The sequence below is a fragment of the Barbus barbus genome (assembly GCF_936440315.1).
Source record: "Barbus barbus genome assembly, chromosome: 4".
Taxonomy (NCBI): Eukaryota; Metazoa; Chordata; class Actinopteri; order Cypriniformes; family Cyprinidae; genus Barbus; species Barbus barbus.
The window spans coordinates 24,038,674-24,064,724 of record NC_136732.1 but is presented as its reverse complement, the minus strand read 5'-3'; the positions used below and the strand labels follow the sequence as shown (position 1 = coordinate 24,064,724).

General features: G+C 38.1%; 1 protein-coding gene across 3 annotated transcripts in view; it reads right to left on the bottom strand.

The window, feature by feature from the left end:
* Positions 1-1,895: 1,895 nt before the first annotated feature.
* cdc42ep4a (CDC42 effector protein (Rho GTPase binding) 4a) overlaps positions 1,896-26,051 on the bottom strand; it is a 28,631-nt gene continuing 4,475 nt past the window's right edge. Inside the window, exons 1-2 of one of the 3 annotated variants that reach the window (XM_079415692.1) lie at positions 12,525-12,739; positions 1,896-5,223 (exon numbers count right to left, since the gene is read on the bottom strand). In XM_079415692.1, the coding sequence (XP_079271818.1) occupies positions 4,049-5,056 (1,008 nt within the window). In that variant the 5' untranslated portion in view covers positions 5,057-5,223; positions 12,525-12,739 and the 3' untranslated portion in view covers positions 1,896-4,048. Of the gene's footprint in view, positions 5,224-12,524; positions 12,740-13,039; positions 13,130-26,051 lie in introns of those variants that run through there. The other 2 variants (XM_079415691.1, XM_079415690.1) reach the window with 2 other exon arrangements.

Sequence of the window (26,051 nt, the reverse complement as noted above, 5' to 3'; positions counted from 1 at the left end):
TTGCCAATCTAGCAACTTAGAGCTTAAAATTCAACTCCTGCTCAAAAAAATAAATAAAAATAAAATAATAATAATCAAAACGTTTGCTTATGTCATTCCACTAAACAAAATGGTCACTTTTGTATTTTTTCCTTGATAACGTCAAACTTAAAAGGGATAGCTCAACCAAAATTGAAAATTCTGAAGTGAAGTGACATTCAGCCAAGTATGGTGACCCATACTCGGAATTCGTGCTCTGCATTTAACCCATCCAACGTGCACACACACAGCAGTGAACACACACACACACCGTGAACATACACCCGGAGTAGTGGGCAGCCATTTTATGCTGCAGCGCCCGGGGAGCAGTTGGGGGTTCGGTGCCTTGCTCAAGGGCACCTCAGTCATAGTATTGAGGGTGGAGAGAGCGCTGGACATTCACTCCCCCCACCTACAATCCCTGCCGGCCGGAGACTCGAACCCGCAACCTTTGGATCACGAGTCCAACTCGACTAACCATTAGGCCACGACTTCCCCGACTTCCCCCTTCTGTCAGTTGTTCCGACCTCCGTTCATCTTCGGAACACAAATTAGCCTAATATTTTTAATGCAATCCGAGAGCTTTCTAATCCTGCATAGACAACAAGGGTTTTACCACGTTCAATACCCAGAAATGTAGTAAGGAAATCGTTAGGGGTGGTTGACAGATTTTTTTCTAGGCTTGATTGTGTTTATGGGGTGTGTTCATGCGATTTTTCACATAATTTACCTTTATCCCATACCTCTCTGTCCCTTCTCTGATAAACGCCTTGATTATTTCCTGGTTTTATGAAACCCCTCCCTCAGAAAATGTGATGGGCTCTGATTGGTTAGCTGGTCCAGTGTGTTGTGATTGGCTAAACCGCCTCTAGAGCGCGTCTGAAAGTCCTGCCCCTCAGCTCAGCAGCATGTGCTCCGATTGTATTGTAAACAATGGTGAAGAGGATCGCGCAGAAAGCACGGCTTTTAATGGTCTTTTTTTTGTTTGCTGTTTGTTCATACTTTTAGATACGCGGTTATTTGTAAGTGCTACTGCTTCTGTTAGCTTTTAATATACGGTTTTATCCTAATTAAAGCCTTAATACAGTACGGTAACCGCACGCGCGTCCATGTATAACACTTCTCATTGCTATGTGAAAATAAGTGTATAATTAGAACAGTTTGTTGGAGCTGATCTGACGATCTGAATGAGAGAGAGAGAGATGCAGAGCGTGTGCGGAGCATGGGGATGCGAGGAACAGTATTAAGAACCGCTGCTTTAAAGCATATGATTTTGAAACTTGTGAATCCATTAGAATCGGGACCCGGGAATTAACTCGTTGTAGTCTCTTACCAGTCAGTTTGTAGGCATTAAAACTGCCAGAGTTTTAAAAGATGATATCTCCGTTTGCATTGAACTTTCAGCGTCGTAACTTTGCAGATATTGTTTATGCTCAAACAGCAACATTAGACACTAACTAACGTTAAAAAAAGTGAAATCGCAATCAACCACCCCTTTAAAATAGGCCTCTGACATCAATGGTTCAACCGTAATTTTATGAAGCTATGAGAATACTTTTTGTGCGCAAAGACCAGTAATATCACACAGACTATTTTAACAACGTTCTTGGTCTTGAATGTGGTAGTTATTCCGTTGCTGTCTGTGGAGAGTCAGAAAGATCTTGGATTTCATCGAAAATATAATAATTTGTGTTTCAACAATCTGGCGGTCCGAAGGTCTTACGAGTCTGGAATGACATGAGGGTGAGTAATTAATGACAGCATTTTCATTTTTGGGTGAAATAACCCTTTAAGCCACTCACAAACTACATCAAGAAATAGCCTAATGTTACAAGGAAAACAGGAAAACATTTCTGAAATGAAGAAAAGACACTTTTGTGGACTTTTCCTTTTATTTAAAAATATAGCGGTTATAGCCTTGAAAAGGCTGGCAAGCATGAATATATACATGATGAACATAGAAACTGTTGCAAAGATAGGTGAGACAAACAGCACTATTATCACAGAGGGTTTAACATGTAGATAAACTTCTCTAAATCCACCTCACACACAGCCACACAATTTCATACAAATACAGACTTCTCTCTTTTTACTTGTTTTTATCTTGCTAAATTTAAAATGGATTGCTAGCACAAGGCTATGCAAATAAAACAGAATGCTAACCTCATGTCTTTTTCTCTCACTGAGGTTCATCTTTAAGCAAATTAGGTAAATTCTTGCTAAGCATTTCTGTCTACAGTAATCAAACCAAGATGGATCGTTTGGCCCATATCTGAAATAGTAGATTAAGGCAAAGCCGAATTAATTCACCATGTTAAATTATATTCAAAAGTCAGGCTTACTAGGCAGTACATGCTAGATTAGATTTGGCACTTTTCTGCTTAAGGCTGATGTGACCCCAAGTGTGAAGCAGCTGAGAATTCCAGGTAAATCTCGTTTTACTGTAGTCGAAGACTTGTCTTCACAGTGCCTGATCTTTAATTCAGAGACAGTAAACTTGCAGACTACTGCATTTAATTCACACATGAAGGTCTGCAGTAATAAAGGCCTCATTTTAGTCATGATCATCTGCTATACTGTACGTAGACATATGTACACAATGAAAAAGACAAAAGATCAAACGGAATCAATTAATTTTAGTGTCTTTGCTCAACAGTGTATTAAAGCACCCCAGTGAATTTACTGAGGAGCAATACCAGTGCCATAACTTGCTAATGTCACAGTTAACACAATTAATAAAAACCGACATGTTCATATTTACTAGAGGACATGACTTAACACAACTGACATTTTAGATGTACTTGACATGACACATATTGCTTAACCAATGGTTTAAATGTTTCAATGACAGCGAGAATCAAACTGATCAAAAACTCCAGCAATAAACAGTAGTTCCCCTCGCACGCCATGAAGTGCAGGAAGGAAGTGGTGAGATATGCAAGATACTGAGCAAACAACTACTATGCAAAACACGTATAGACTGAAAATTGAGATCTGATGGAGGGACACCTGTTGCCACTCTTCCCAAAAGTGGAATATGATCAGTCTCTGGAGAGGTTCTCAAACATCCATCACCTTCAAATCATCAGCATTCGAGCTCAGGCCAGTGCAGTGTGTAATCAGCTGCACAAGGATGTTTCCTGAGCTTCTGAACCACAGTAGCTCTTAAAATGACAGTTTTACCGGATGCTTGACTGAATTATATGTGATCTAGAGATAAAGTATTTGTAGGGCTTTGACAATGCAACCCAAAGAATGTGTACAATAAAACATTTGGATTATCTCATAAGAGCTCTCTCCCAACACAACATTACTTTTCTGACAATGGCAGAGGGCTGAAATTAACTTTGAAAATATATTGTACCTTTATGCAGAGGGCCACTGAACACATCATATGATTTACTTCAATGCGCTAGTGCTCTAAATCAAAAGAACCATTATCTTTAGGCACCAAGTCATGCAGGGTTCCCACAGCTTTTGACCAATGAATTTACATGACCATTCCGGTTGCTTGTGATTACCAGGTAAGGATTTTTTTTAACAATTTCATTGAGAACGCAAGACGCAATTTTTCACAAAAGTATTTTAGAGCTGAGAAAAACTCTATGACCTTTAATTTTTTTTAAAAATCCCTGATATTTCCATCTTACAACTGTGGCAACCCCACATGGGATTATGGGAAAATGGCTTAAAACAGCATCTGCTTGCTCAAGTGTAGTTTACGATTTTGGTGATGTGCATGTCTTTCCTTTAGCAGAGCTATCAGTGGAACATGTAGCAGGTCCCTTTTGGACTCAACACATCCAGCTGCTCATTTTAGCATGGGTCAGTAGTGTGACAGATGGCTTTGGTGACTGAGCTAAAGCAGTCTCCCCAACTTATCTCTACAGGGACACAGGAACCTGAGGCATCTGTCCAGCTTTGACGTGCTTACATCTACATACCACATTTCTCCTCTTTACACAATGTCAAATTCTGGTCTGAGATATTTATCTCTCCATCCCCAGAAAGGTTTACTGATTGTAGGGTTTCATACTCGGATCTCATCATCCTCATCTTCCATGAAGGAGGAGAAGGCGGGTTCATTGTCTGGGTTGCAGGTGTTGTTGGTAACTCCAATATCTTCCTCGTAAGGCTCACTGGTTGGTTTCTCCTCCAAGGCGGCTGAACCTGAGCTGGAAACTGAGCAGCTGTCGAGGTGATGTGGGTGTTTGTGGTGTGGTTCTGGGGTGCTGGTTCCTTCACTCTGTATCTCCAAGTCAACAGAGCTGGGAGCCCTCTTGGGACCCTCGCTGTGAGCGACTAACCCCTCTGGTTCCTCTTCTTTCACAACAACCTCCCTCATTTCTTCATCCATTTCCACTCCTCCCAGGTTGCAGTGAAGAGGAGATGCACGTCCCTCACTGCTCTTGCCTTCTTCAAACCCCTGGTCATCGTCTTCCTTTTCCATGACCCCCAGGATGTCCCCCAGCATCGAGGGCCCAAGATCAACATGGAATGACATCACAGATTCAGCTTTCTTCAATCCTCCCCCGTTGTAAGATGGGGAAGGTCGCAGGTCGGTCAACACCCCAAAATGCTTCTCATGGAGCTCCAAGTCCAATGCTTCAGCAGAGGCCCCATTGGAGGGGCTGGAGGTCAAACTATTGAGCACCCTCTTGTCTCCCTCCTGTCCTTCTTCATTGTTCAGAAAGGGCAAGGACGTGGCATTCTTCACAAAGGTAGGTGACTCGCTGGGAGAAAGGAGGGTATTGTCTTGCTGGTCTACTCTGGTGACAGACTGAGAGCGCTTGCTGCTCCGGAAGGTACGGGACAGCAGTCCCGGTTTTGGAGAGCGAGGATAGTTGTGGCCTTCTTGGGATGGCTCTCCAGATCGAGTGCTGAGGAAAGAGGTGTCTCCGAAAGCTTCCCCGCTGCGCCCTACATGCATGGTGTGCCGGAAGTCACCCAAGGGAGCGCTGATCATCTCGGTAGTGAGGTCCATACGAGAGCGCCGTTTGGTCTGAGACCCCGACACCAGCTGCTTTAAGATGGGCATCTTGGTTTGCACAACTCACAAACCCAGTTGCGTTTAACTGGTGCTGTTGTGGTTTCAAGAAAAACTTCTAACGAGTCCTAAAAGGTTCCTGGTTCAACCAGATTTTGCTCAGCCCAACTCTGTCCAGTCTTGATGGCCGTCACTTTAGTTGCCAAATAGGAGATAATCTGTAATTGGGAACAAACAAGATCAAAATCAAATTTCATAGTTAACTGGAGATGACATCTTGACTCTAAGCAAAACCACAGTGCAAAGCCAAAACGTTAAGTTAATTATAGTGCTGTGTTGTTTGACTTTCTGGGTGCAAGATCAATACAGACAGAAGAAATTGGCAGTCCAGGCAGAGCACAGGCAGTTCCAGGATGTCTTATCAATGCGTCTGCCCAGAATACCAGCAGAAGCTGCAGTGTCATTATTTTCCCTGAGCTAAACTGCAGAAGTGTTTCTGGCATTCAGATGAGGTAAGGGTCAGGATTCTTGTGATCAGGCAACTGGAGTTTCAATCATATAAGTTAAGCAGAGACTGATAAAATAACTTAGTGGAGAGTCTTAGTGAAATACTTATGGTGTCATGAGTAATATCCTTATAGGACGAATTTAATAAAACCTGCCACAAACTATATTCTATCCCAAAATGAAAAAGGAAATTATATTTTTTACAAATGTTATTGGGATGATTAAAGGTGACTTATGAAAATCTTACTTTTTCCATGTTTAAGTGCTATAATCGGGTCTCCGGTGCATCTGCCAACCCAGAAAACGTGAAAAAGAACAATGGGTTTTTTTTTTGGTAAGCCTTTCTCTACAAGTTTGTGAAAAAATAATCCACTCAGATTTCGCTACCCTCATGACGTGGTAAGGGAATCTTATTATAATATTACCGCCCCTTTATCTGCAAGTTTCCACCTATGGCACTGCCATTATGTTTTCGAAAGAGACAACGGTGTGTTTCGCCATGGCGAAAGTTCAATAAAAGCATGATAACTGTTCTCTGTTTGGCTGCACTGATGAACTATTTAGAGTCCCAGCCTCAGAAGAGACAAGAGAGCAGTCGATTTATTGATTTATTTACTGAATGTTATGCTGCTGCCACACAGATCTAATATAAACATGCAATTTCTTTCCCAGCTGTTTCACAGACATAACGTTTTTGTAACTTTTTTTACTGTAAACTTGTGTGTTTTTGACAGTTTAAGCGTAATAAGACATGAAATAACCAGCTACCGAGCGGATAGAGATTCATCACTATCTGGTAAGACCCGCGGAGGTGGCTTGTGTGTGTATATCAACAAAGACTGGTGTAACAATGCTGCGGTATTATCAAAACACTGTTTATCGCTGGTGGAGTTTATGTTTGTGAAGTGTCGACAGTTCTATCTGCCGCGGGAGTTCACGGCCATTGTTATTGTCGCGGTTTACATTCCCCCGTGTGCAAATGCTAGAGACGCGCTTCGTGAACTGTATAGTGCCATCAGTGAACAACAAACAAATAACCCTGACGGCTTTTTCATCATAGCTGGTGACTTCAACCACGCAAACTTAAAGACAGTTTTGCCAAAGTTCTACCAACATGTGAACTGAACAAGGGGAAACAACACACTGGACTTTGTTTACACAACAGTAAAGAACGCTTACAAGTAGGGATGCATCGATCCGATACTCAGGATCGGTATCGGCTCCGATACGGTCATTTTCTGCGGATCAGGTATCGGTCAGACGAGACCGATCCAAATCCGATATTGAGCGTATACTATTCTGTGTTATTGTTGAGCCCCACAAAAGGCACAAAAACATTATAAAGCACCATAAAGTTTTTGTGCACTATATTTCAAGTGTTCTGAAGCTGTTCCATAGTTTAATCTGAGGTACAGATGAATATTTAAGTCTTTAAATTCAAGTTCAGGTAAACTCTTCTCTCCGCCGCTCAATTCAGCAATCAAACTGCGTGTCGCGTTCGGTTACTACAGTCAAACTCTCTTCAAGAGCGCACAGTTACTGAGGCCTTCATTACTGTGCTATAGATTTAAAAGAAATGTTTTTTAATTTTATAGTAGCCTATATATTTATATATAAATGTATTTGCTTGTTTTTTCATGAATGTATTTTACAACAATTCAAAGAGCAATGTGTATAATTTCACCAGATTTAGTCCTACACTTATTCACTTTTAATTGTAAATAAAAATGTTTCACTAGGTTTTATAAAAATTATTGTGCACCAATGATTTTTCTAGAGTATCTTTTGCTGTATTATCAACCAAGTTTATATTAGTATTTTTGTCATAGATTATGATTATATATTTTTTTCATTTTTTATTTTTTATTAAAATTATGTTATCTATATGTAGTAGATTGTGTTCAACACACAAAAGAGTAACACACACAGACACACAGAAATATAGAAATTCTACATCGATTTAAAAAAAACTGCGCTGGTATCGGATTGGATCGGTATCGGCAGATACTCAGAATTTTCAGGATCGGATCGGATCGGTTCTGAAAAAAATTGTATTGTTGCATCCCTACTTACAAGGCTGTACCCCGCCCCCACCTTGGGTACTCGGACCACATCTCTGTTATGCTAATCCCAGCAAACAGACCACTTTTGAAGTGCTTTGAGAGGTTAGTCATGCACAACATCAAAACCAGCCTCCCCAACACACTCGAACCGCTCCAGTTTGCATACCGTCCAAACCGCTCTACGGACGATGCAATATCCTCCACCCTCCACCTGGCTCTTACCCACCTAGAAAATAAAGACTCCTATGTTACAATGCTGTTCATTGACTTCAGCTCGGCATTCAACACAATAATCCCACAACAGCTCATAAATAAACTAAACCTGCTGGGCCTTAACAATTCCCTTTGTAATTGGATCCTGGACTTTCTAACCGGAAGACCTCAATCAGTCCCTGTCGGCCACAACACCTCGAGCTCTACCACACTGAGCACAGGTGCCCCACAAGGCTGTGTGCTCAGCCCGCTGCTCTTCACACTGCTGACCCACGACTGCACTGCCAAGTTCAGCTCCAACCACATCATCAAGTTTGCTGATGACACAACAGTGGTAGGTCTCATCAGCAACAACGATGAAATGCACTACAGAGAGGAAGTGGCACAGCTGGCTGAATGGTGTGGCACTAACAATCTGTCCCTCAATGTGGGGAAGACAAAGGAGGTTGTGATGGACTTCAGGAGAAACTCCGTTGAAGATCATCGGTGCCCCTCTCCCCTCCATCCTGGACATTTTCCTTACACGATGCTCCAGCAAAACCAACAGCATTGTGAAGGACTCTACTCATCCCTCCCACAGTCTCTTCCAGCTCCTACCATCAGGAAGATGGTACCAGAGCATCAGAGCCCGCTCCGCCAGACTGGTCAATAGCTTTTTCCCCCAGGCTGTGAGAGCCCTGAACTCAAATCACCCCGCCCCCCTCTGAAACCCCATGCAAACCCCTTCCTCCTGAAACATGGACCACCCCCCCATCCCAAACCTTACCACACCAAAGAAAAAAACTGTATGGAACTTTTTTGTGCAATACGTAGTGTGCTACACACAGGTGAGTGGGCCTGTACAAACCACCTGTAGTAACACACTCTCCTCTATGTGCAGTAGACACTTTACATACACTGCTGCGTGTACACAATGCCACAAAAGACTCAGCAATATATCTATGTTTACATGCTCATGCACTACAAATCATCCTGCACTGTTGCCCAACCAGCTGCTTGACTCAAAATGTTTCTCTTTGCACATGTACAGTATTTATGTGAAGCATTCGTATAATTTGTATTTTTTTATCTTTTATTTTTTTAGTTTGTACAGGGTAAATATTTGTGTGACGCATTCGTATAGTTTGTATTTTTTCATCTTTTATTTTTTTTAGTTTGTATAGGGTAAATATTTATATATAGTATACTTATAGTTAAAATCTGTCAGTAGGTTAGTTGTGTATAGGTTTATAGTGTTTTTTAACTTCATTGTTGTATGTCTGTATTTATGTAGCACCGTGGTCCTGTGAGGCACGACATTTCGTTCCACTGTATGTCCCGGAATGGGACATACAGTGGAACGAAATATGTAGCGGAATGACAATAAAGCTCAACTTGACTTGACTTGACAGAAAACTAGTTTAGTACTCGCATGCCGTGTGATAGCCATTTTCTGTGCGCTTGCTTTGAATGTGTACGATCAGAAAACCATATATCAGAAGTTTAAATGTCCCTTTTAACATTTAAATTTTATTACTTTTGTGAAATGGCAAATTCTCAATAAATAAGTGGGAATTAACTAAAAACATGTTAATGATCCTAAAAGAATACACAAGTACCTTGTCACAGATTGTGACCAGCTACCAGTGATACTTAGTCTGCTATATCATCTCATCGAACACCATTGCTCTGCAGTAGAGATAAGACTGTTTAGCAAGTGACAGCTACTTCCTCTGTAATCATCCATGACTGTATAAATGGCAAAGACAGAGGAACATGGTAAGCCATGACTCTATTGATGGCTCGGGGTAACATTATTTCACACAACTCTAAACTTAAAGGTCCCATGACATGCTGTTTTTTTGGATGCTTTTATATAGGCCTAAGTGGTCCCTAATACTGTATCTGAAGTCTCGTTCCCGAAAATTCAGCCTTGGTGCAGAATTTCAGCCACTACGAACCAGTCCCACAATGAGCTTTCTTTATGACGTGCCATTTCTGTGTCTGTAGCTTTAAATGCTAATGAGGAGGAGAGAGGCGGGGCAAGGTGGAGGGTGGGTGTGTGGACTGCAGCTTATGGCCACGGTACCATGAGCTAATGTTGACAGTGGATGTATCGCAATGGCTCGTAGACACGCAGTCGTTCAAGCTTTTCAGTTTGACCCAGAATCTGATCTGGATGGAGAAGCACCAGGTGAAGAAGTTGCAACTCAGCGGCTATAGCAGAGTGTCTCCAAATGGTTAGTTTAAAATGTTGTGTCTGGATACGGTCAGTGTTTCCCACACATAGACTTTACCTGCAACAATATCCACCGCCCGCTGCCATCAGCTCCCGCGTCTCTCACACACGAGCGCGACTTTAGAACAATATTTAGTAACTTTCAGACCCTTTTGGAGGCTTTTTTCCCATAACGGGTACATACTAACAAACCCAGCGACTTAAAAAAAAAAAACACTATCATTCAGTTGGAAGATGTCTCCAGTACTGCCCTGCAAGTGCAAGGTCTGACTCTCCCGGCGCAGTGTCGCCTCTCTCGGCATCTGTTCTGAGCAGCGAGCGGCAGAGAAGCAGCGCTTTCAGTTTGCCTTAAAGCAGCAGACTCATCAATAAATAATTTACAAAACAGCGTTTCCAAGCACTTGTCGCTTACTGACTGTTTGGACTTTTAAATATGAACATAGTTTGTCTGTTAATATGTGCAGTTTATTACTCAGACGCAAAACCGTAATATAGCCAAAACCACTGCATATAGTCGCTTTTTAGTGTAAGTTAGATGTATATTGATTTTATCAGACGATGTTGCGATTATAAGTCAGGATTTAAGGAGTATAGTGAGAGTGATTCAGGGTTAACATGTATTATTAATGGGTCGTGTTTACTATTTATACTTGTTTTATGTATGACAACAGAAAATATGTAAATGTAAACAGCTTTATTGGGCATTCAGCTGTATTACAGTATGTGACAGTTCATATAGTAGAACAGATCTGAAGTGCCAAAAAACTGTGCTTCACTCGTTTGCAAGCCATGATGTCTCTCGAGGAAAAAAAAATATTGTGCTCGCCTCGCACGGTCGTAGCTCAGTTTCTCATGGGCAGGCAAACCAGAGAAAGGGGAGGTAACCTTTCCCCATATGACGACATAAAGGGAAGATTCCAGATTGAGCCATCTGAGCTTTCATTTTCTCAAAGGCGAAGCAGGATACCCAGGGCTCAGTTTACACCTATCGCCATTTCTAGCTACTGGGGGACCATAGGCAGGCTAGGGGAATTCATATTAATGTGAGTAAAGTGAAATCTTCATGCCGTGGGACCTTTAACCTCTACTCTCTGAAAGAAGTAGCTCATCAGGGACAACCACAATTAACATTAGGGGTGTGCTCAAAATATCGATTCTTAGATACATACCGATATAATAAAAAAAGATACAGTATCGATATTCTAGCCTTTAGTATCGATATTCCGCCCAGCCATTAGGGGGCGCAGTGGCGCCCGCGAGTTTCAAAAAAACTCATGGAAAATGTTAAAGCAAGATGTAGCATTTAAGCGATTTCATAGGCTGTGTCCAAATTCAGGGTCTGCATCCTCCTTAGGATCCTTCCTACCCGGTTGAAGGAGGAGGGATCCTCCGAAGTCCGCAAAACCCGGAAGTTGGTGTTTGTGAATTTGGACAGCCTACCCTTCTTTCAGTTCCCTCCCTTACCCGTTGCTCATATCCTGTCGCCTAGCAACCGTGACAGCGCCAAGCAAGAAGCGGGAAAATGGACAAACAAAGAGTTATTCTCCTCTTCGGTAAATATAAATTAAATACTTTCTTTGCTCGTTGTCGGAGAGTTTTTTATATCAGACTACAAGACAGTCACATCCAGGTAAGCCATTATAGCCTATTTTTATTTGTTTTTAAGTATTCTACTAATTTCTCCTACAAATTCATTGAGCCGAAGCATAAACTTTAGCTTGTTTTGTCAGAGAAACTCCTCTCCCACTCCGCTACCGCTCGCTTCGTCCGCCATTACGCTCTGCCGAAAAGAATTATGGGATAGGTAGGACGGGAAAAGATCCACCACACCCATCCTTCCAATTCGGGGAAAAGGAGGACGTATTTGTGGGCCGCATTTGAAGGATCCTACGAATTTGGACAGCCTTCGTCGCAGCGCTGTGACATAACATCCTTCAAATGAGTACTCCGAAGGATGCAGACCCTGAATTTGGACACAGCCATAGTGAAATATGTTATGGCAGTACATGGTGTCACAAAAAAGAATTATAAGAAGATTTAATAAGAAGTTTAGAATAATAAGAAGAAGATTTTGTGCTTGTGTGAGCTCAGACTGTACCCTTGGAAAGTTAAATGTTGACTTGTGGTAATTTCCAGATTAATACAATTTGTGTACAATTAATCAGAGCACTTAAAGTTGCAAATATTTAAGCAAAATGCACTTTGTTATAATGCACTTTTGTCTTCAATAAATTGAAGAAAAATGCAGAGTTCTGTTTGAGTAAATGTGTTCAGCATTAACTAATTGGCTCTGGCCCATGTATTTTTATTGAATCGTATCGAATCGTGTCACATTGTATCAAATCGTATCGAGACAGCTCTGTATCGAGGTACGTATCGAATCGTGACCTGTGTATCGAGGTATGTATCGTATCGCCAGGTTCTCCAAGGTATACAGCCCTAATTAACATCAAATTAAGCGTGAACACATATACACAAACAAGTGCAAAACTCAGACTTGAAACACCACAACACTCACCTCACTTTGAAAGTATAAAATGCTTACCCTCACCGGAGAGTTTTGTGGCATTATTCCCAGGTCTGTAAATTAAAACTAAGTGTGAGAGATGGGCCAAATGCTTGGCAGGCAACAAGTTTTTCCTGTCACTGATCTACTTTCTTTGAAAACGAACAGCAAGAGGTGCCCAACCAATTCATGACCTCTTTCTAGCTGAATCTTCCTCTACCAGCTTCGTCTGCACTTCCTCAATGTCCTTGCCTGCCTGTGTCTCTACAGCAACAACCCTCCGCACACAAACAGATGTTAGCGTTTCCTGTCAGTATGCATGCATTTTCCTCCTTTAAATATTAACCAAGCCGTTTCTCCCAAACTGTACTGTTCACTGATCAAAATGTATATGCATGGTCAATGACTAAATTAAAGACCTAAATTATCCACAATGATTTTATCAATTATGCACAACCTCAATGACTAGAATATAATTGTTACACTCTTTGGCATTAAAGATTAATTGCACAGCACAAATTACATACCATGTCTCAGAACCACTGAATATCAGAAATCACTGGTTAAATAAAGGATAATGAACATCTTCTATTGTGTCTTCTGTTAAGAGACTGACTGAACACATGCAGCCAGCACCCTCCCTGAAAGCAAGAGAGTGTGCAGATAAGGCTCAGGCTCAGCCAATGAGAGAAGAAGTCCTGCAGCTCTCTGCTGCACACACCCGTTTCCATGACATCATTTCATGGATGCTCTGGGTAGGGGACGACGAGCCCACCTGAAAACAAAGCAATTCTTTGCACGGCCTCCAAAATGATGCCCAGGAAATCAGAGTGGCAATGTCAATATTAGTATAGTTTTTTTACTTAAAATGAATCATGTTTTAATGCCTTAGCTTAAAATAATTACATTTAGCTATTTAAAAGACACTTTTATTCAAGACTTATGAAGCATTTCATCATTCAAGAGCTAGTAATATATCTGCTGTTGCCAGGTTTGTAGACAAGTACAGAAGCAAGAAATACAGAGAGAGAATGAACAAATAAATTATTTAAAGATGAATCATGTAAATTATAAAATGTCTAATGTAAACAAGAATAACAAACAAACAAAAAAACAGTATATATTTATCATACACAACTGTTAAATAATTTGGGGTCAGGTCAGTGCCGATAGCCTTGTGGGCAACGTGCTAACATATAGCATGCCGTTGCTTTACAGGCATCCTAAATTTGAATCTCGGCTTGAGGACCTTTACCGAATTTTATATTTCTTTGACAGAAATCTCTCATGCAAGGCTGAATTTACTTGATCAAAAATACAGTAAAAACTGTAATATTGTAAAATATTATTAGAATTTTTAAATATATTTTAAAATGTAATTTTTTCCTGTGATACAAAGCTACATTTTCAGCATCATTACTCCAGTCTTCAGTGTCACATGATCCTTTAGAAATCATTCTAATATGCTGATTTGCTGCTCAAGAAACATTATTATTTTTATTATTATTATTATTATTATTGTTGTTGTTGTCGTCATCATCAATGTTGGAAACAGTTTTGCTGCTCAATATTTTTGTGGATTCGTGATGGATTTTTTCAGGATTTTTTTGATGAATAGAAAACAGCATCTATTTGAAAATAGAAAGCAAAAAATATATTTTTTTGTATTAATATAAAATCTTTACAGTCACTTTTGAACAATTTAATGCATCGTTTATTTCTGATGCAAGTATTAATTTGTTTGAAAAAAGCCCCCAGTAGTGTATGAACTTTTTGTATATATTTTGTATATACACATTTAGTATATATTGATCATAACTAACTAACTAAACATGTATCTACCAGTCCAAACTCAAAAGCACAGGTAAAGGGTGCTAGCCATAGTAGGTTATCACTTACCACTTGTGTGCTAGTTCAGACCACTGCCAATGCAACTGGTTAGCTTCTGCTTAAAGTTGTTGTTTTATACAGTCAACTACAATGCCCCCCCCCCCCCCCCCCCCCCCCCAAAAAAAACCCGCTTTAAATATAATGATCATAATTTCCCAAAAGGAGCAGTCTGTTTTTGTCCACTAATTTGAAAATAAATGTAAATATAATTTTCTAAATAGAAATAATATAATATAGTCTAATAGTAAAACTAATAAAACAAGCTGTTTCCCATAAAAAGGGCACAAACAGAAGGCCAAAAGGGGACACAAGTAATCAATATGCAAAATTATTCTAATGCAGAACAACAGTTCACAGCAATCTGGACAAAGACAGCAGTGTTTATATGAGGTGTTGCTACTGGGTGGCATGAGTTAGAAGAAAAATAAGCAGTAGATGAAATATGTGAAGCCCTAAATCCCCTAGACACACAGTTCTGTCCTGTCCCACATACACCAGGGCCCTAAACATACACAAGTATGTGAACACACACACACACACACACACACGTCTAGTTAAGCAAGCTCGATTTTGTGTGTTATTACATGTATTGAATTACTGAAATGTATAATATTCGTTGTTCAAGAATTCACATAGTTGTAATTTGTGTAAATGAATAAAGTATGTTTCTGGCACAACACTTCTATATAGACACATTGTAATCTTAATTAGTCCAAAAGCATCCTACCATGCTCTGTTAGCACATATTGTGGGAAAGGCTAATGACCTTTGGTTAATAGTGGTCCATGTGCATCTCTGGACCAGTTTATCAAATGCTTCTGGTCGGGAGGAGCTTTATTTATAGACGTGCAAATATGATGCAAGTGCGGAGAGCATGGGAAGGCAGCGTGGGAAACATCAGGCCTCTGAAGGGGTGAGTGACTTTCCAAATACCCTTTCAACGTCTGTGATAGTAACGCAGTTCATGGGGAGCAGTTGGACTTCCTCTGTACAGACTAAACACACCTCCCTCTCCCACTATCAGCCCCTCCTTCTCTACATCCCTACGACCCTATACATACTAACCTCTGACCCTGTGTAAGTTTAGGAGGTTTAGCAAATCTCATAGAAAAACATTCACACATAAACACATACATAATTCACTCTGGATGACTTCGGATTCAACAAGCATCTCAGAGCGAGCCACAAATCCTGATTTTGAAAGTCAGAGACTGCTTGAATATTGCATCTCAGAAATTTTTCATCTACATAAAAAATAAGAAAGTGTGTATTTCTTCCCCACTATCAGCAAACCAGAAATGCAAACTGTTTGTCGACCCTACACATAATAATATAATATAATATCTAATATAATATGATATTTATATTCACGACTCTGCATTACACAACAATATTATATATTATATTATAATATATTTTATATTACATTACATTATCTCCTTGACCTATATAGGGTCATAGTACTATAATAGACAATAATATATATATATATATATATATATATATATATATATATATATATATATATATAATGATGTATATCTTAATTGAAACGCTTTTGTCATTTAAAATAAAATTAAATATTTTTGTGTGAGAGATTAATATTTTATTTTAACATAACTTTTTGTACTGAAACCAAAATCTTGTGTACTAAAAATGTCTCAATGTAGATTTTGGTGAGCTTAATAGGTATGTTTACCCTAACAAATGTTTAAACTGAGAAATTGTACAATTTTATGCACAAAATGAGCTCATTTCAAATTTGATGCCTGCTACAGGTCTCAAAAAATTTGGGACGAGGGCATGTTTACCATGGTGTAGCATCTCCAGTTTGAAGACATCAGGTCATCGAGGTTATGAGTTTCTGGAGTTTTGGTGTTGGAAAACTCTATTCTTGCCTGATATACTGTAGGTTTCCAGCTGCAGAAGAGTTTGTGGTAGTTGTTGACGTAATTTTCGTTTAATGATGCACCAAATGTTCTCTGTGGGTGAAAGATCTGGACTGCAGGCAGGCCAATTCAGCACCGGGACTCTTCTACTATGAAGCCATGCTGTTGTAATAGCTGCAGTATGTGGTTTTGCATTGTCCTGCTGAAATACACAAGGCCTTCCAAGAAATAGATGTCATGTGGAGGGGAGCATATGTTGCTGTAAAATGTTATATACACATGTTATATATATGTTATTTCATAGTGCCTTCCAAAACAGGCAAGCTGCCCATACCATATGCACCCCCATACCATCAGAGATGCTGGTTTTTGAACTGAACGCTGATAACACGCTGGAAGGTATCCCTCCTCTTTAGCCCAGAGGACACAGCATCCGTGATTTCCAACAAGAATGTCAAATTTGGACTCGCCTGACCATAGAACACTTTTCCAATTTGAAACAGTCCATTTTAAATGAGCCTTGGCCCACAGGACAGGACGGGGCTTATGGACCATGTTTACATATGGCTTACTTTTTGCATGATAGAGCTTTAGCTGGCATTTGCAGATGGCACGGCGTATTGTGTTTACCGACAGTGGTTTCTGGAAGTATTCCTGGGCCCATTTAGTAATGTCAATGACAGAATCATGTAGATGAGTGATGCAGTGTCGTCTGAGGGCCCGAAGACCACGGGCATCCAACAAAGGTCTTCGGCCTTGCCCCTTACGCACAGAGATTTCCCCAGTTTCTCTGAATCTTTTGATGATGTTATGCACTGTAGATGATGAGATTTGCAAAGCCTTTGCAATTTGACGTTGAGGAACGTTGCTTTTAAAGTATTCCACAGTCTTTTTACGGACTTTTTCACAGATTGGAGAACCTCTGCCCATCTTTACTTCTGAGAGACTCTGCCTCTCTAAGACATCCCTTTTATGTTACAGACCTGATGTCAATTAACTTAATTAGTTGCTAGATGTTCTCCCAGCTGAATCTTTTCAAAATGTCTTGCTTTTTCAGCCCTTTGTTGCCCCCGTGCCAACTTTTTTGAGACATGTAGCAGGCATTAAATTTGAAATGAGCTCATTTAGTGGATAAAAGTGTAAAATTTCTCAGTTTAAACATTTTGTTATGCTCTCTATGTTCTATTGTGAATAAAATATTGGCTCATGTGATCTGAAAGTCTTTTAGTTTTCATTTTATTAAAATTTAAAAAAACCTCCCAACTTTTCCAGAATTCGGGTTGTATATTACCTTGTTGACCTATATAGGGTTGAAGGTATTATAATATCCTATAATATAATGTAGTATAATATAATATTGTTATTTAACAGAATCATTGATATTATATTATATTAATTTTATTTTTGTCCAATGTAGGGTTGTGGGTATAAAATCATATAATATCATATTATCTGTTTGTCCCATGTAGGCTTGCAGGTAATATCATATAATATATTATAATATAATATAATATAATATAATATAATAATTCAGTGCCTGTTAACATGTAGTCGGCCATACTAACCTAATAAACTTTGACCTGCTTGGAGGTGGGCTGCCTTTAGTTTTTGCAGAAATGACATACTTCACCTCTAAACATGAGGAATGAGTAAATTAGTCTCGTTTAATGACAACATTAAGACAGTGAAACATGCTGTTTAAGGCTGAAGCACACTGGCGTGTCACATGCACTTCAAGCTCACTCTCTGTGAACAAGCGTCTCTGTGTGAATCAAACAAAAGTGCTGAGTGCATCCTAGCACTCAGACAATGAATGATCAACTGTTTGTCTGTGGAAGTTTTTCTTTGTCTGCATGAGCAGAGCCACGTGAGCCGTCTCTTCTTTTATTATATGTCTAAACCATAAATAATTGATCACATGCATTCTGCTCAATACCAGAATCCTCAAATCAGCTAACAGAAAAAAGACTATAGCTGAAGCAGAAAAAGACTCATTTTGCTTTAATCCAATTATAGTGTCCTTATGCTGTGAAAAAAAAAAAGAAGTAATTTCCTTGCATCACCTTGCAGTAGAAACTTAATGAACTGCAAGCCAGTCAGTTCATTAATTATTGAGGGAATAGATTTCTAGAAGTGAGTAGTGATTCCTGCTGGACATAAATCTGTCAGCAGCGATGTGATGTGATGTGATAAGGTGTGTGCATCCAACTGGGACAGATCCATCTGCCTGGGTCCAATAGGAGCCAGTGACCTGGACGGAGGCCCTCATGACCCCGGGGCTGCACAGACAGAGACGCATATGGTACAGGCTAACTTACATTACCACAGATCTTTACACAGCAGGGGACACCAAGACTGGTAAATAAACTAATGGTTTTGATTTATTTGAACTCTTTCCCCACCAGCGTTTTTGAAAAAAGTTGCCAGCCACCTCCAGCGTTTTTGCTGATTTTCACAAAAATTTCATGGCCCCCAGAATATTTTGTTGTATGAATATCTGAACATGCAATACAACAAAATAAAGATCAGACCCTCTACTTTAAAAAAAAAAACAAAAAGAAAAAACAGTTTTATTCTAGCTTCAAGCATTGTTTTTATCAATACTTGAATGTAGGTAGGTTTCATAAAATAAAAATAAATAAAAATAAATAAAAATAAAAAAACATTTTGAGCAAAAAGCTGAGAAAATCTAATTTTTATCAAACACAACATCTGGATCATATTCAGTAATATTATCAAAGCAAAAATGTGGTAGATGGCTTCCATCAGTACTCCCAAAGCTCGCACAGGCCTTTACCACTTTCTGGATTGACATTTCACTCTGTTTAGGCAGTTTTCATTTATATGCGGTTAGTGTTGATGATCGCATTATTTTTCATATGCATGTGCTTACATATGAGATCACTCGTTTCTGCATCTTCCTGGTCTGTGATTTTGATCGGCACTTTCTAGACTTATTCTAGAGATGCAAGATGCATTCGCAGATGCAAACATAGAATCCAGTGTTATTGTTAAATAAAACTAAAACTGACAAGTGTTTTTTTAATCGAAATAAAGTTAAAAAAATTAAATAATAATATTAATGCAAAATAATAATATATATTATTTAGTTAGTATAGTTAGTTTCCAAAGCAACATTTCTATTTTTTATTTAAATACTAAAATTACTACAACTAAAAGTGAAATAAAATAACTTAAAGCAAAATAGTAATATTAATAACAACAACAACAGACAAATCTTTTTGCATAAAAGCATTACCAAATAAATAAATGTAAAAATCCATCTGAAAAATATGAATAAATAATAATAATACACAAAATACACTCACTTTAAAGCAATAAGACCTAAAATTTACCAAAGATTTCAAACAGAAGATAAAAAGATCAAAAAAAAATAAAAAATACAAAAACTTATTTTGTGCTGTTCTTGTGTCCTGTTTTCATGCCGTGATGTGAACAGGCCTTTAAAGAGAGTACAAAAACATCAACGTCTGACCGCTTTTAATAGCAGCAGCACGACAATGTTGATGTAAGTGTCAACCGCTCGTGAAACATCTTACATCTAACCAGAAATAGCCTAAATATTTGATCTGGAGAGCAGACATTGACCAGAGCTGATTCAGTTACCCATAATGCACTCTCTCCGCAGCAGAGTGACTAAGCACCTACAGCGTCTTCTCAGCCCATTTGTCCGCCCAGATTGCAAATCAGGCCAGCTCTGAAAATCCAGCTAATCTAGTAGCGCTGCTCAAACGAGCCTCAGATAATGCTAAGCCTGCCGTTACTGGTGGAGATCTAAAGCTGCATGCAGAAAGGATGAGGAGAAGGGCGAGTAAATACTATACACCTGAGATAAGATAATCTTCACACCATGGTCCCTTGTTAACTTCTCTTCCTCCAGTCACACATTGCGCAAAACCTCAGCGTGACGCCTCCTTCCCTGAGGTGTCATCTGCATTTGCTCACAAAAGGCTACTGGGCTGAATGTGGCACGCCTCTTATACAGAGCCAAAACAGCATGACAATAGTCAGGATGGGGCTTTCAAACAGATCAGTCAAAAGGTTCAAGCCGGCATTATCTTAGGTGTCAATATCTTGACTGCTTTGTGGTGATTTAGATGATGTAAACATCTTGGCTGCAACTAAAAATGGTGTCTCGCCTTGCCATCTACCATAATAAATGTGCTACAGTCTGACTGAAAGATGTCTGCTGTAGTTGTATGTCACAGAAGAGACCAGAGCCGATTGTAACTGAACTGAAGAAGAGCAAGAGTGACGAGACTTTAGCACAGAATCTCTCTCTGCCTGAGAAAACGAGTACAAAGATTTGACCATACAAGACTGAATCTAGGTTGTGAGAATGAGGGCTGTTGTAACTGTATTTATGACGTGATAAAGAATGGTTGACTGAATATTTTTTAATGATCCAATCAAAATGACGAGTCAAATGAATATACAAAATATGCAACAAACTGCAAGACATTATGCTGTCTTTTCAACTGAATATAGAATTAAATAATTTCAAATGATTATAATTTAGGTACTTAAACTATTTATGTAATTATATTTTATCTTTATATTTATTCGTTTTTATTTTTATACATTTTCATATTTATTTATATTTATCTCTTATTATTTATTTTATATTCAATACATTTTCATGTTTTATATTTGCTTTTCTCAGTATTTATTGTCAATGTTTATTTATTTTTGTATTTATATTTATTAGTTTTTTTTATTCTGATATTTGGATTTATTTTTTTATTATTTATATTCTTATATATATATATATATATATATATATATATATATATATTTATCAATGCTTATTTACCTTTATATGCATTTATTTTTGTTTTTAGATTTACATTGCTATATTTATTTTATATTTAATATATTTTCATATGTATGTATATTTTATTCCTTGTTCATTTATCTATGTTTTTTTACATTTAGATGTTTTTATTTATATTTTTATATTTACTTACATTATATTTACATTTATATTTATTTATTGTTTTTCTTAAATTTACATGTATTTATATATTTAACACATTTTCATATTTATGTATGTTTTTACTTTATATCTTTTCATATTTATTCAATTTATATTTATTTAAATGTAGTTATTTGTTTATTTTCATTTAATTATACTTATATTTCTCTTTCTTCCTTTCCTTCTTTATCCCCCAGTCTCTCCAAATCCATCATTTTGACTTTAATTTTAATGTGTATTCAAATGGTGGAGAGAAAACAAGAACTTGATATGAAAAGAACTTGATATGAATGTACAATCCTAAAATAACTATGCAATGATTTTCACTGTATAACTGCACTGTATTTTTCTGGACATTGTTATGTTTGAGCAAAGAACAATAAAGCCATGTACAGGATTATTCACACAGTAGAAATGTTGGCGTTTACACACACACAATCCATTGTTATTGGCAGGAATAATCACGTCAGCACATCTATATTCATTCTGCTCCAAAGCAAAATATTTTCAAAGCTGCATATTTACAGAGGATGGCCCTCTAATACAGCTCCCAAAACACTGGCAGACAGATGACAGACAGACAAACACACGGCTAACTGAACAAATGACTGTAAGAACTGTATCCTCATGTAGCCTCACTATCTGGCATGAAGTACTCATTCACACAGGAAGTGACCATCTGAGACAACCACAGTTTGTTTTGTATTTACGTGCAGCTTGGTGCCCGGTTTACCTAAAATAAATGGAACCACAACAACAGAACCGTGTGGAGAAACGAGAATTCAAATAATGGTGCTTCAGTCTTCATGAAGTGTTTACTTGCTATTAAGTGCCTTTGTATCTTTTAAAAGTTTGATTTCATTAACGTGACTACCTGGTAAATACAATTGGTTCTTTTTTTTTTTGTATCAATCCTGTAAACACAATTTGCTTTGATATGTATTGCTTATATATCAAAGTTTTGTTTGCAATTACACAGCAGACAGCCAGTGAACAGACTATGATGGAAAAAAAAAATGTGAGAAGACCAAGCCAAAATTATAAGTGAGGATTTTGGACAGGAAGTGTCTACGCCCTCCCATCCCAACAGAAATCAACTCCCTGCCCTTCCGTATGAGCATAAACACACCATAAACTCAATTCTCCATCACACTAAACAAACAAACAGCCCAGCAGGCCTTCATAAACACACCTGTTATTGGTACTCCTGTGACGTTCAACTGTGTTTCCATACAAATTGCATCCGTCTTACTGTAAATCCAGCACAAATCAAAGAGAAAAACACTATGCATACAAAAAAGAACATGTGTACAACTAATAAAACCAACATCAATCTTTTAATTGCATGTAAACCTTTAGAGGTGTACCCCCACAACACTACAACTTTCCTTTGCACTCATCGCTTTAATGAGAATCTATTTCACCTAAAGGCAGGTTTGACACCAAGCTGTGAACATTACAACCACTCTCATCCTCACCAGGTGTGATGTTACTGCCAACAAGTGTCTTTAAAAACACACGCTAAAAACTCTTAAAAACATGTTTCCAGGGATGGGATGATGTGATTCATGGGATAAATAGCTGAAATGGCGCCTCGACACTCAAGAGCGGTGATCTGGAGGTTTTTTTGCAGTTCTGTTTATGCGTCATGGAAAACAGAAAAGAGAATGAGTGACAAAGCTACACTCAGATATTCAAACAATGCCATATTATTACCTCCAGGGAACTTTTTATTGTATAACAACAAAGATATGCCTCTACAACTACCTAGTAACCCACACAATGCACCTTCCCGTACCATCAAATATTCTGATATTGAATAGATTTGACATATAGAAGACAAAAATAGTGTTACAAAAAATTAACACAAAACAGTTGCTAAGTAGTTTCTACCTGGTATTAAGATGTATTTTCAGTGATCTGATCACAAGTGGTTAACCCAGACGCATTAGCATTTACAGCTGGTCTTAACTGCATCTCCTTTGACCACTTGTGTTCAGATTTCATCTAGACACTGGCACTCCTCTCTTTATTTCATCATACTCTACATCACTTTCACAGGAGCGCCGAGTGCGGCAAATGCGAACATGAATGAATGAAGGTATTACACTGCATTTAAGTAGGAAAGAAAGTGAATGGAAAGAATACAAACAGTAAAAATAATTTTAGTCATAATCCATGTGTTTAGGCACAATATAGTGAAGTTTGAATTCGGTGCAATTTTCTTCAGGTCTGCAGTAGAGTGGTTCTCATTCCTGCATTTTTGCCAAAACATCCATTATAATCAATGACAAAGTTTACACTGCTCAACAAGTGTTTTCACTGTGTTAGTTCTGATGAAAGCATTCGTAAGATTGCAGAAATCATGTACACGTGACTGTGTTCTGCTGTAATGTAGTGCTGCAACATTTAATGCAACTTGAGTAATTCTACATATAATGCAATAATCAGCACTTTTCACGTTTAGTCCATCTCGGTGGTTATTATAATAAAACGCAGTCAAATTTCTGAAAGAGTTCCACATGTAATGCTCATTTCATTTGCAAAGATGATCATAGCAGTGGGAGTTTACATTGAAGTCTCACAGCAGGCACACCCCTTCCAACGGACTGTTCAAATCAGAGAGCTAAAGTCAGGGAAGGAAATTACCATTTCAATCTAAATTATGTCCATTTTTGGTGGGGAAAAAAATGCTCACACGTTATTTTAAGGTCAAATTCTTGCTATTAACAAACCATTAACGAAGACTTTTACCTTAATAAACTCCCAATTTGCTGCTTATTAATAGTTAGTAAGGTAGTTGTTAAGTTTAGGTGTTGGGTAGGATTATAATATGGTCATGCGAAATATGTGCTTTATAAGTACTAATAAACAGCCAATATGTTATTATTAGGCATGCAAATAAGGAACTAGTTAATAGTGAGAATTGGTCCCTATGCTAAAGTGTTACCAAAAAAAAAAAAAACATACTAAAATTATAAATACACTTAAGGGTACACAATTTCATGACCATTTAAAATTTAAAATACCACAACAGGTATTCAAAGAAGATAAAACGACTAAGATAAAACAAAATCAGTACTTTTTTTAAATAACCCAACAACTGGTTTTGTTTTGTTTTGAACCAGGATTTTCATTGCATTGGAAAAACCTTGTGAGGTAGTCTAATTTTAAAAGTGTGATTTAAAACCTGCATTGTGTATTTAATTAAAAAATAATAATAACAATCTTAAACCCATTCGCATTTTTATAATGAATATACTTTTTTTCTAGTTACACTAAGCTATAAAATATTTTATTAGGTAGAAATTTTAACAATGTTTAAAAACAAAATACTTATCCTTAATCTATTACATCAAGTAAGACTGGAACAACTGGAAAGGTCAAGCAAATTAATAGGTTTAAAAGACAAGGACGAACCTTTTTTGATTAACAGAATCCAGAAATCTAATGTACAGTTGAGTAGGTATCATGTCTATAGCACAACTGGTGCAGGATAAGTAACAAGGCGAAGTTTAATATTTAGGCTTAATTATGAGATTCTGATGCTTCCCCTATAAATGCCACCAATTAAACAGTACAAGATTCTGATGTTTCAGGATTTGTTTGGAGAGGTAACATTAAGTTTAACGCAGTCAGATAATTGGCAGTGTATCAGAGAGAGTGATCGTGGGTTTGGATGAGGTTGAATTCACATAGCTTTACCCTGCCCAGGGCTCCAGACAAAAAAATCGAGTAAGGAGCCATTGGCTCCTATAAAAGAAAAACTTAGGCGCCAAATTATTTTTTTAGGTGCCACAGAATAAAAGTGGTTTATTTTATTATCATTTTATTTTTCCCCCCTATTTTAACATTTCAATCATTTTGTCATGTGTTTATGTCTTATCTTTTCTAGGCTTTATCAGCATTTTAATCCATCTTGTAGATGATCAGGTCGACCGGGGGACTAAGGTTCACTTAAAGTGTGAATTAAATGTCTTTTACAACTTGAAATATACAGTCACAAAGAATTGTTCGTTACACAGAATCTGTACCAATATCATGGACCATAAGCATCACTTGGCAACTGAGTGCAGTGCATGCTATAAATGTTGTCACGTCTTTCACACATTCAGTCTGTTTTTCTTCATTAGTAAAATGCAATTTTATAGGAGGAGTTGAATCATGTACAACAGAATAAGTAAAAATATTAATATGCAACAGCGCATAAATATAGCAAAACGCTCCTCTTTATAGTTATTTTTCTAGCTGACTGATGAGATTATGGACACTGAGTGGTTATTCTGAGGTAAATGTATTACAATGCAATGTTTACAAGCTTTATACATTTCCTCAGTTTGAAACACAATGAGCTTTTACATAAAACATTTCAGTAAGTTGTACTATAGGCTTTCTTATTGCCTACCTTTTGATCATGTTCATTTCATACTATAGTAGTAAATCGAAATATATAATGGGTTCACTTGCTGCTTTAACTGAGGTGCTAAAGAGATCGCGCCTGAGCATTAAGTGCGATACTCTCCGCTCGCGCGATCCGGACGCATACACGGACCGTGTGGACGCGGGGTACTGGTGTTTATATTACCGAAAGTGTGCGCTTGTGGTCCGCATTAAAGAGCACCCAAACCGCATAATTTGAATTTTGTAGCATTTTAAAGCTGATACTTTGTTTATTAAAAAGTAAAACAGCACAAAGCTTTTTGCGATTACTGGATGGCAAGTGCGCTTCAAATAATAGGAAATCCATGCATTAACAGAACACAG